The sequence below is a fragment of the Lontra canadensis genome, unplaced genomic scaffold, assembly GCF_010015895.1.
Source record: "Lontra canadensis isolate GAN:19392208 unplaced genomic scaffold, GSC_riverotter_1.0 scaffold50, whole genome shotgun sequence".
NCBI classification, from domain to species: domain Eukaryota; kingdom Metazoa; phylum Chordata; class Mammalia; order Carnivora; family Mustelidae; genus Lontra; species Lontra canadensis.
Genome location: NW_022631044.1, coordinates 4,433,878 through 4,446,609, shown reverse-complemented (window position 1 = coordinate 4,446,609; position 12,732 = coordinate 4,433,878). Strand labels below are relative to the sequence as shown.

General features: G+C 41.7%; 1 protein-coding gene across 1 annotated transcript in view; it reads right to left on the bottom strand.

Moving 5' to 3' along the window:
* WDR92 (WD repeat domain 92) overlaps positions 1-1,299 on the bottom strand; it is a 100,233-nt gene extending 98,934 nt beyond the window's left edge. The window contains 1 exon segment of the mRNA XM_032873756.1: positions 960-1,299. Within this exon segment, the coding sequence (XP_032729647.1) occupies positions 960-962 (3 nt within the window). The 5' untranslated portion in view covers positions 963-1,299.
* Between the last annotated feature and the right edge of the window lie 11,433 nt (positions 1,300-12,732).

Here is a 12,732-nt window from a genome sequence, read left to right as displayed (position 1 = left end):
AGCGGCTACCCGGGGCGAGGGAACCCGTAAGGTAACAGGCTAAAAGGGCGTCGTTGATTTCTTGGCTACAGTGACAGAGGCGGGAGACACACCCCTAGCGTCGGTTTGAAACACTACAGCAATGAATTCTACCTAGGGATTAATGCGAGGGTGAAGACAAATTTAAATCGCCATGATTCAAAAACAACCACAAGAGAGACTTTGGAAGGTAACAAAGAAAACGAAAAGCCGTGGGCAGCAAGGAAGAGTTGAAAACAAGTATCCCCATGTATCAAAGACCGAGTTAGAGACTGCGTTTTCAGGAACATACACCTTGGACCTTTCCGGTTCGCCCGTGCAGAGAGAGAAGCAGCGGCGAAAGGAACCCCATAAGGTTGCAAACAGCACCAAAATACTAACAGGAGAGGGGAGAAGTAAGTGGCAGGATCCCTGCAAAGACTCACTGCTGGAAAATGGAGTGGGAGAGAGAACAGCTCTGGAGAGAAAGTGGGTCTTATATAAAAAGCCATTTACCACGTATTATTTCCCCAGAATTCTGGAATGTGCCCGAACTTGAAGGAGTGAGTCTGGGGGTGGAAGGGGGGCTCCACGTGCAGGAGGGTCCGGAAAGAAGTAATGCAGGGCGACGAGGGGCCAGGGCCAGGCGGAAGGCCGGAGAGGAGGTGGTCGAGGCCGGCGCGCGCGGAGGGAGGAGGCGGAGGGGCGCCCCGCGGGGGCCCGGAGGCGGGCGCGGGGGCCCCGCGGTCCTGTCAGGCAGCCGGCCCACCGCCTCCACCCGCCGCCGGCCGCCAACGCACCCGGGCGGCTGAGGGCTCTCCCGGACCCTCCGCGGCCCCAGCTGGGCCGGGTCTCTCGAATTTTCCACTGGGGGAAGCCGGCCGGGGGTATCGAGGCTCGCCCCCGGCCCTGGAGGCGGCGGGCGGAGGAGGGATGGTGCATTGGGGAAGCAAAGGTCTCACCATTTTGCTCGGCGGTCGGCGGCTCGCGCGGGAGGAGAAGAGTGTCGGCGCTCAGAAGGGCTCCCGCAGGAAGCGGCGGCGGCGGCCCAGCTGCGCTGGGCTGTGGCGGCTGCGGCCCTCGGGACGCCCGCGGGGGAGGGAGTGCAGGTTGGGGGAAGGGAGGCGGTGCCTCCGGGCCCGCGCCGGCCGGGTGACTGGGCACACGGGAGCGGGCGGGGAAGAAGAGAAATTAAGGTCGAGATTCGGAGACAGAGAGAGAGGGAGGAGAGACAGCGAGAAAGGGGAGAGGCAGAGAGGAAGGGGAGTGGGGGAAGAGGGGGCCAGGCGGTTCGTGGGGTACAGCCTAGCGCTCGCGCCGGAGCCGTGACGGACTCACTGCAGTGGCTGGCGCTGACCCGCAACCTCAAGGCACGAAAAAGGGGGAGGGCGAGAGAGGGAGGGGAAAGCGGAGCGCAGCGGGGCGGAGGGCGGGGGCGCGCGCAGAGCCGGCGGGGGGGGCGGGGCTTCCGCGAGCGGCGCACATCCGGGAACCCGCGCGCGGGCTCCGCGGCGGCCGCCCGGGTGCTCTGGCGAGCTCTGGTTGGGGATCGCGGAGCGCGCGACCGCGTTCTCCCCACCGTGGGCCGCCCTTTGCGTGCGGTGCGGGGGGACGACAGGGACGGGGGCGCGGACGTCGGTGACGTCGCGTGGCGGAGCCCTTCCTGTCATGTGGCTGGAGGCGGGCAGGTGGGAGGAAGGCTGGATCGGGAGGAGGAGGAGGAAATGCGAGGGTGCCGTGAGAGGGAGGAAGTGCTAGGGTTGCCCGAGCTGTGGGCGAAGGCGTACTTGGTTCCAGGAGTAGGAACCTCGTCGGGGAGGAGCCGCAGATGAGCGGCCTTAAGGTGTCAGAGCCACCCGGGCACCGCACCAAAAGAACAAAAACAAAAAAAGAGGAATATCCTAGCCCTGGAGCTAGAAGGGTATCCGGTTACTCAGGAGGATTGCTATCTTTGCATCAGTGTACGGACTTGGACCCACTACAAAATGGCTCGGCGCATCTAGACTGTTTGTTGTCACCCCGGTGCGGCACCCGCAGGCCCACACCCCAGTATGAGCTGGCAGGGTCAGGAGCCAGGTTGGAAAGGCAGGGAAGGAGAGCCAAAGCCGGCTACAGCTTGAGGCTTGAGGAGCCACAAAACTGCTGAGTGGAAGGACTGCTTCCCACTCCCGCAAAGACTTCCTCACCCAGTTCTGTATTTTCCTTAAACCCTCCAAGCTGCCGTTTGACGGGGTGCCCAGTGTTTGTTTTTGAAACACATTCGAAGATAGATTGCCCACTTATCCCTTTAGTAGGGCTATATCTACTTTGGTGGCAATTACCATTCCCAGAAAATTCAGACTGTAATGGGAAATGGAAGAGCATGAGGAAGAAAATTATTGGGGGCCGGGGCGGGGGGAAGCCGATGGGAGAGGTGTGATAAGGCTAGTGAAGAAAACATTTTGCAACTATTTTAACCATTTATTCCTTTTCAAATTTTTGATAATCCTGAGGCTTATGTGTATGAAAGACGGGGAGATAATGTTTTCTGAGTGGTCAGAAACTCCTTATTGACAAATCTTTTGAATAGTTTATAAAAAGCTGTAGTGTTTTTAAAGCAATCTGTTGACGCTTCTCACATAAGAGTGTTATTCTTTGTGGTAATTATTTTTCCATGATAAGGGTGCATCTTTTCTAAGAGGCTCAGAGACATGTCCTCGGTCTCTCTGTCTCTCTCTCTCTCTCTTTTTCTAAGAACTACTTTGTGTCCAGATGAACAAAGAAAAGTAACTAAAACATAACAAATTGTCTCATATGGTGAATGCTTCAAGGAAAGACCAAGAAATAACATTGCTTCATCTGCTATTTAAGTTTGTTATATATGTTGCTATTTATATACTAGTATGTTACCTTCTAAAACAGGGAAAACTCCCTAAGCTAAAATGTGTCTCATTTATGTTTTTTAGGTATATTATTTTTAATTATTCATCATAAAATTAAGATATGCTCATTTTTTTAAAAGTAGTATGTAGGGGCACCTGGGTGGCTCAGTCAGTTAAGTGCCTGCCCTTGCCTCGGGTCATGATCTCAGGGCCCTGGGATGGAGCCCCCGCATGGGGCTCTCTGCTCAGCAGGGAGCCTGCTTCCTCCTCCCTCTCTGCCCGCCTCTCTGCCTACTTATGAGCTCTCTGTCAGATGAATAAATAAAATCTTAAAAAAAAAAAAAGTAGTATGTAAAAAAATTCCTCCCCCTTAACTCCACTTCTTAGAGGTAATCACCGTAACTGCATTGGTGCATATGTCCTTTGGACATAATCAATGAAAATTAAACTCTCATTTTGACTGAGGATTAAATACCAAGAAAGAATTTGACTTATATGGGATTCAGTAGATTTAGAATAACCCGCAATTTTGTGAAGATTTGAGCCAATTTAGACTACCATCATTCAACACGTATGTACTATGAACCTAACTCAGAAATTCAAAAGCTAGGCACTGTGAAAGATTGGTTAGCCTCTGTTACTGACCAAAGCGTGAGACACAAGGGCCAAGTCTACTTTGTCATTCTCATCCTACAGATCTCCCAGATAAACACGATTTATATTCTCTCAGCCTTGTGTATACTGCATAAAATACAGACATGTTAGCAGGTTCCATCTCTGACACTGAAACTAGTCTATTCTGAATCCACTGAAAGAGGCAAACCTAAACTGTACCTTTAGTATACAGGATTTTGCCCTAAGGTTCAAAAAAGAAAGTATAATAATCATTACCCTTGTCTCTTTTCATTAAGTTTTGGTGTAAAGCTTAGTGTGGGAGGGGCCAGGTTCCAAATAGTCCTGCAGCAAGTATACATGTTTTTAGTTAACTAGGTAAGTGAAAGACAAAGGACATAGCTAACAAGTGGATCTTTTTCCTGGAAAACTTAGCAACTAAAAGATGACGGGGAGTTTTATGTCAGCTAAGTTGGAGGGAGACATACTTAAGACATCCCAGTTACAAGAACAATAACAGCCATGCATGAGGTAATGAGAAGTACTAATGGCAAAGGAAAGGAAGGAGTAAAGAAAAAGATGAAGCAAAAATGCACTGACAAACTTGGTGGATGTAGGGAACAAGGAGAGGAAGAAATAAAAGATGACCAATTTGGGGTGCCTGGGTGGCTCAGATAGTTAGGCAACTGCCTTCGCTCAGGTCATGATCCCAGAGTTCTGGGATGGAGTCCCTCTTCAGGCTCCCAGGTTGCTGGGGAGTCTGCTTCTCCCTCTGACCTTCTCCCCTCTCATGCTCTCTCTCAAATAAGTAAATAAAATCTTAAAAAAGAAAAAAGATGACCAATTTTAGTTTGGATGACAGAAAATAATGATGTTATTAAAAGAAACGAATCAGGAAAAATTTGGGTGCTGAGTGGAGAAAGATGTGTTTGGATCTAAGAATGCTGATTTGCTGGGGCACCTGGGTGGCTCAGTGGGTTAAGCCTCTGCCTTCGGCTCGGGTCATGGTCTCAGGGTCCTGGGCTCAAGCCCCATACTGGGCTCTCTGCTCAGCAGGGAGCCTGCTCCCCCACCCCAACTGCTGCCAGCCTCTTTGCTTACTTGTGCTCTCTCTCTCTCTGTGTCAAATAAATAAATAAGATCTTTAAAAAAACAAAAAAAAAAAACAAAAAAAAAAAACCAAGAATGCTGAGTTGTTGATGAGAGATCCCAGTGGGAGCATCTAAGTAGGAGCTGGAAGTGCAGGTTAGGAGGGAGTAGGAAATCAACTTCAAAACAGGTTGAAAGTGAACTCTTCAAATTTTATCTTAGAGATAGGAAAAAAGGAAGAATGCAAAGATAGTAATTAAGTAGCTCAGCAGAAAGCAAATTCAAGAGAAAAAAAGTTTTAAGAAAGAATGTTTATAGTCCTATTCGACCACAAACAGCCTCAAGCTTCAATGTCTCCACAATTATCTTTAAGAAGTTTGAAATGTCCCAGGAAGCCTTATGTATAGAGTCTCCAGATCATTGTGATATCCAGAATCCACCTTATTCTTTTTTTTAATCTTTTTTTTTTCTTTTAAGACTTTATGTATGTATTTGAGAGAGAATGAGAGAGAAAGAGAGAGAGAGAGAGGAGTGTCAGAGAGAGAAGCAGACTCCCCACCAGGCAGGGAGCCCAATACAGGACTTGATCCCGGGACTCCAGGATCATGATCTGAGTTGAAGGCAGTTGCTTAACCAACTGAGCCACCCAGGCTCCCCAGAATCCACCTTATTCTTAAAGGACTGGTCACTGCCATGTTTTCATATTTAAAGATTTAAGGGTGACAGAAGAAACAAATTACCACTCCTGTAGTTGTTGAAGATATGCTAGTGCAATATAACCTCAAAGTGTCCACACTTTTATTCATGATTATACTGACTAATGTGAACTAAAAACCGTGTTTAATTGTATAATACAAAGGACGAAAATGCCAATTAAAAAGGAGAGCCAGTTAAAACAACTTGAAAGTAATGTCTGTTCCTTTGTAGCACGTTTGTTGTTAATGTAGATTTAGAGGAAATGTCTACCTCTCCTCCTAGATAAAACATATACATCCCAATTCAAGAATCCCAGATTTAAGAAGATTTTGTACCTTTTTGCCACCTAGTTTCACACCACAAAATTCTCTTTTGGTGGGCGTGAGGTTGCATGGGGAATAAATCGCCTTCCTTCCTGGAATCCTCTTTTGTACCAAGGAAAGAGCAGGAATGTCAGCTCACCCCTTACTCAAGGGGGTGGTTGAGGAAGGGTTTCTCAGCACCTGAGAGAGCATGGAAGTAGCTCCTTCCCTTCTTGCTAAGCAGCAGAGGTTTGAGCCAAGGATTCTATATTCCATCTTGGAAACTCATTTCTCCATAGAAACCATTTTACAAAGAGTTTTGTAAATAATGGCCTTTCTGCAAAAGACTATTTAAATTAAAATATAGCTGAAACTCTGCATTTGCTATTAAAAACATAATGGTAGAAAAACAATGCTCTTAAAAACATATGGCTTTATGAATTAATGAGTTTGGGGAAAATGTATACCAATTACTAGATGGAATTCTTAAAATTTTAAGCGTAAGTATTTTAAGTTACGGATCATGTGCAACTTTTTTTTAAGTACTTTATTTTATTTTTTTTAAGATTTTTATTTATTTATTTGCCAGAGAGAGCACAAGCAGGCAGAGGCAGAGAGAGAAGCAGGCTTCCTGCTGAGCAAGGAGCCCGATGCGGCGCTCGATCCCAAGACTCTGGGTTCACGACCTGACACGAAGGCAGCTGCTTAACCAGCTGAGCCACCCAGGCATCCCTATGTGCAACTTCTGTAATTCTCCTAAGAATTAATAACATTGGATTTGTTCAAAATAAAATCCTTTGTCATTTAGTTTTCAGATAAAACGCAAAATTTTTAAATTTGGACAAGTTTCCCAAAATTATGTGATTAAGTGATTGTATAAGTTATTTTTATATTATATACAGAGCCAAAAAGAAAAGGAGGAACAAGTCTTCATGAAATGTATTCCTAAAGCTCTTGAATCCACATCTAAATCTGTGTGTTGGAGGAATATTCCACAGTTCTTTTAGAGGCAGTCTGTTAACACCCTTTACATAACAAGCAATTCTTTTTCTGTGCTGATAATTTTTCCATATGATAAGTACATTACAATTGGGTAGTTATCAGCATAAAGATGAATGTTGAAACGTGAGGTAAAGAACAGAAATCAGAGAGCACAGAAGTAATAGAGCAGGACCACAGGCAGAACAAAAGGTAGCATCTACTTTTAAGTAATGCAAGGAGAAAGAAATGGAGAAAAGATAATGGATGAGGCTCTGGGAGAGAGACCCAGCAAGAATGCCCAGGAAGCTGAAGAAGAGGAGTTCAAGATGACAAGGATAGTCCAGCAGCATGTCAAAGAGGTCCAAGACAGGTGGAAAAGTTCAGATAGTTCGTATACGCCTGGACATTTCCATTGAGATGTCCTAGGTGATGTCTTAAAATAGTTTTTCCTGAATTAGAAGTCTCATTTGTTTCTTTGGTGTCTTCCACTTAAAAGTGAGTACCAAGAATAAGTTGTGTGTTTCAGGGGCTCCTGGGTGGCTCAGTGGGTTAAAGCCTCTGCCTTTGGCTCAGGTCATGATCCCAGGGTCCTGGGATCGAGTCCCGCATCAGGCTTTCTGCTCAGCAGGGAGCCTGCTTCCTCCTCTCTCTGCCTGTGTCTCTGCCTACTTGTGATCTCTGTCTGTCAGATAAATAAATAAAATCTTAAAAAAAAAAAAAGAATAAGTTGTGGTTTCGATTTTGATAGTATTTCCACTTTACACATTCACTAAGAGTATTTACCGTGTAGCATTAACCTGAACAATATTTATCTAAGCATAACAGAAAATAGGATTTAAATATAAAATGGATATATTGGGCTCCTGGGTGGCTCAGCCAGTTAAGTGTCTGCCTTTGGCTCAAGTCATGATCTCAGGGTCCTGGGATCTAGCTTCTCCCTCCCTCTCTTCTTCTTTCTGTTGTTCCCCCTGCTTGTGCTTGATCTCTCTGTCAAATAAATAAATAAAATCTTTAAAATCAATTGATCGATCAATAAACGGGACACCTGGGTGGCTCAGTCAGTTAAGCGTCTACCTTTGGCTCGGGTCATGATCCCCTGGTCCTGGGATAGAATCCCGGCATCTGGCTCCTTGCTCAGCGGGGAAACTGCTTCTCCCTCTGTCTGCTTTGCCTGCCACTCTCTGTGCTGTGCACTCCCTCTCTCGCTGACAAATGAATAAATAAAATCTTAAATAAACAAATAAATAAATGGATATATTATGACACTAGAGAAGACCTGTTTTTCACACTTGTTAACACATTTATATACTTACATGCTTACAAATATCTAAATGTGCTCCACACATGAGATAGCATGTAAGTCAAGAGTGAGACCCTAGTTCTAATCCCACCACTGGCTCCAGTCCATATCTGTATGAATTTTGGATAGTTCATTTAAGTCTAAGTCTGCATTGTCTAATATAGACACTTGAGGCCATTTAAATTTAAATTAATTAAGATTGAGTAAAATTTCAATTCAGTTCTATGTCTTTTTTTTTTTTAAGATTTTATTTATTTGTCAGACAGAGAGAGCACAAATGAGAGGAGTGGCAGGCAGAGGGTGAAGCAGGCTCCCTGCTGAGCAGGGAGCCCCATGCGGGGCTCAATTCCAGAACCCCGGGATCATGACCAGAGCCAAAGGCAGATGCTTAACCAACTGAGCTACCCAGGAATCTCCAGTTCTTCTGTCTTATTAGCTACATTTCAAATGCTTGATAACTACATACCTAGTGGCTACTATATGGGACATCAAAAAGTTCTCTTGGACAACACTCATCTAAATACCTGAAATTATTTATCACTGACCACAAATATAATATTTGTTCATTTTGAGGGTAAGAAAATTTTACATATAACAAACTAATTGAAACTTATTATGTTCCTTAGCATTTGACATATAATTGGCACTTAAAATAAACCAGAAAAGTATATTTGAACGAATAAAAATGTGCTGATGTCAGAAAAAAAATTGTGTATGTATGTATTGAGAGATTAAAAAATGAAAAATTCAAAATACTCTCAATACTTTTATTGAAAAAAGTATATTTATAGAATTATTATTATCAATTACATAGAATTAATAATTTATTTAGTTTTCATTAATGATTTTTTCTTACTATAATTCAAATTCCATATTTTATCCATGCCATTAATATAAATTTCAAATACCAATCAGTACACTGTAGAGAAATTCTAAAATGCAAAGAGAATGTAGTAGGGGATAAATATTAATCTTGCCATCTTACAAAGATTCTTAAGAGATCTTTAGTAAATAAAGGATCAAGATTTCAGTTTTATGGTCCATCTAAAAATAACAATCCTTACCACTGATCAGCACCTTGAGCAAGCAACATATTAAATCTAGTTCTTTCAATTGTCACGGTTTTTCTCAGGGAATTTTCATTGTAGACTGTGACTTCCATGGAAATGAATAAACTGGCAAAAGAAGATTGGTTGGCATACAATAGCCATTCATTAATTTAACTCATCTGATGTTTGAAAAGATATACACTCAGAAGCCAGCTAACCTCTAGAAAAGGAAACAGTGTTTTACAGATTATAACCTGCAGGTACTAGAGATTAGTTGGCTTAAGATGGCAGATCTCAGAGGTCCCCACTGATTTCTCTTGTGAGTGGGGAGGCAATGCAATGCCATTACATCGCCATTATGGTTAAACCATAACTTGGGCATAACTTAGAATGGCATTTTCTTCCTCCTCCTCCTCCTCCTCCTCCTCCTCCTCCTCCTCCTCCTCCTTCTTCTTCTTCTTCTTCTTCTTCTTTTTAAGATTTTATTTATTTATTTGACAGAGAGAGAGAGACACAGCAAGAGAGGGAACACAAGCAGGGGGAGTGGGAGAAGTAGGCTTCCCGCAGAGCTGGGAGCCCGATGTAGGGCTCAAAGTGGGGCTCAATCCCAGAATCCTGGATCATGACCTGAGCTGAAGGCAGACATTTAAGGACTGAGCCACCCAGGTGCCCTTAGAATGGTATTTTCTGGATGGAGGTGTGGAGAGAATGGGGAACACTAAGGCTAAATATTAGGCATTAGTAACTGGTCCATAACAACCGTTGTTTCCAGTAGAGCGAACTACTCTGAATGTTCCACTTTTGAACAAGACTTTTTCTCTTTGCCTGGTGCTGAGCACTGGGTAATTTTTGGGACATAAATGGAATAGCTTAATTCTAAGGGACTCTTGGGGGAAAACCACTGGATCATTAACATGGTTATTATAGAAAATGTTTTAAATACAGAAAAGTACAAAGAAAGGGAAATCATCTGTAATCATACCACCAAGAAATAATCGTTGCTTTTATTTGGATGTATATCCAATCTTTTTAATGTATATATACATTAAAAATTTTTTATATTTATATATAAATATATATAATATATATATTTATATATATATAAATATATATATTTATATATAATATATATTTATATATTATTTACATAATTGGGACCCACTGTTTTATAACATACTTTTTCACTTAATATTTGGTAATGTTTACTACATCTGTAAATATTCCTCAAGGATATGATTTTAAGTTTTTATATATTCAATAATATTAATGTATCTCATAATTCACTTAATAAATCTCCTATTACTTAATTTTGAATTTGGTTGCTTTCAGTTTTTTCCTTTTATAGACAATAGCATATTAAACATCTTTGCAAATCTTTGTGCAAATCTCTGATTATTTTTAAAGATACATTCATTGTAGTGAAATTATAAAACCAAAGAATATAAAAATGTTAAAGATTTTTTAAATATATATATATTGTCAGATTACTCTCAAGAAAGTTTGTACCATACCAAGAAGCATTGCACATTTCCTAACAACTGTACAAACTATGTATTGACATTATTTTATTTTATTATTTTTTAAGATTTTATTTATTCGTCAGAGAGAGAAAACACAAGCGGGGAGAGCAGCAGGCAGAGGGAGAAGCAGGCTCCCCACCAAGCAAGGAGCCCAATGTGAGACTTGATCCTGGAACATGGGACTTGATCCTGGGACCCCAGGATCATGACCCCAGCCAAAGCCTGGAGACCCCAGCCTAACCAACTGAGCCACCCATTTCGTTTAAACGTAGGATTTTTTGTTGTTGTTGTTTGTTTGTTTGTTTGTTTGTTTTAAACGGGCACCTTATTGTTAATTTGCATTTTTTGGTTTACTGGTAATATTGAACATTTTTCTTAAGTGTTGACCCTTCAACTCAAATAATAAGAATATGTCCCTGTGCTTTACCTGTTCATTGCCCACTTTTGGGGAGAGGATTTATCATTTTTAGTGATTTATAACAGCTCTTTGTATATGAAGGGTATAATCCCCTTATCATGTGTGTTATGATTTCACCCAAGCTTGTAGTTTGACTTTTTTTTTTTAAGAGTTTATTTATTTATTTGACAGACAGAGATCACAAGTTAGGCAGAGAGGCAGGCAGAGAGAGAGGAGGAAGCAGGCTCCCTGCCGGGCAGAGAGCCGGATGTGGGGCTCGATCCCAGGACCCTGGGATCATGACCTGAGCCAAAGGCAGAGGCTAATCCACTGAGCCACCCAGGCGCCCCTGTAGTTTGACTTGTATTTTCTGAGTGTATTTTCCTGTTCTGTATATGGGAGAAAATATAAAGATGTCAACAAAAGAGTTCATATCCTTACTGTATAAATATTCTTCTAGGTAATAATGAACTATTTTTTCATATTGTTAATCTCTCTCTACATTGAGTGCATTGGTGTGTGTGTGTATATATACATTATGTATTCATATATATTCACTATATATACACATGTACATATCATATATATCTACATCTACATCCTCATCTATATCTATATATATTTGGTGATTAGATTTGAAGGTAGAAAATCTAGGAAATTACCACCCACTTTTTCCATACAAAGTATAAGTTAATTAAGCTTGTCTTTTTTTTTTTTTTAAGATTTTATTTATTTATTTGACAGAGAGAGAGAGATCGCAAGTAGGTAGAGAGGCAGGCAGAGGGAGAATTAAGCCTGTCTTGACAGTGACTACTTACACTTCTTTCTATTGAATAGCTAATCCAATTCATTCAAAACTTCATTTGACTTAAAAAATAAGCAATACTGGGGCTCGTGGGTGGCTCAGTTTGTTGAGTGTCCAACTGTTGGTTTCTGCTCAGGTCATGATCTTGGGGTCTTGAGATCGAGATTGAGCACCTTGCTGGACTCTGCTCAGCAGAGAGTCCTCTTCCCCTCTCCTTCTCCCTCTGCTCCCCAAACCCCACACATCCTCTTCAAAATAAATAAATCTTTTTTTAAAAAAAGCAGAACTAGGGGCACCTGGGTGGCTCAGTGGGTTAAAGCCTCTGCCTTCGGCTCGAGTCATGGTCTCAGAGTCCTGGGATCAAGCCCCACATCAGGCTCTCTGCCTGGCAGGGAGCCTGCTTCCTCCTCTCTGCCTGCCTCTCTGCCTACTTGTGATCTCTGTCAAATAAATAAATAAAATCTTAAAAAAAAAAAAAAAAAGCAAAACTGATCTGTCGGTCATATTCTTTAATGAAGAGGCAAATAATGTATGCAAATCCTGCACCAAGACCATAAAATTGAGTACAACTAAAAGATCTTCAGAGGTGAAAATATTATTTTCTGAAAATGTCATATCTAGTATCTACTCCTAGATTATTGTATTATTTTGTTATAATTTTGCATTATATTGTTATAATTTTGTTTATATTATTTTGTTATAATTTTGTACCAATTGCACACATAGCCCATATAATGTAGAAAGATATGTTCTGTGTGATAATATTGCTTTATAATTTTTCTCCATTGAAGTACCTACACTACTTAGAAAATTTCACAAAATTTTATATCATATCATTCTTTCTCTCCATGGTATCCTAATTGATAGAAAATTAAACTTGCCTATTATTTTATACATGAAAATAACTACAGCATAGTTCTTCTATATCTATGAGTATATTAAAACAATTTGCTTCAACAAAAATAACATCAGAGCTATTTTGGGTAGTTAATCCTCACTTTGTTTTTTGGCTGGAATGAGTTCTTTCTTGTGCAATATTCGAAATTAGAAATATCTTTTTTAAAAAATTGAATGGTTATATCAGTTTTCCTTGTAATGATTAAAATTATCATAGAAAATTGGT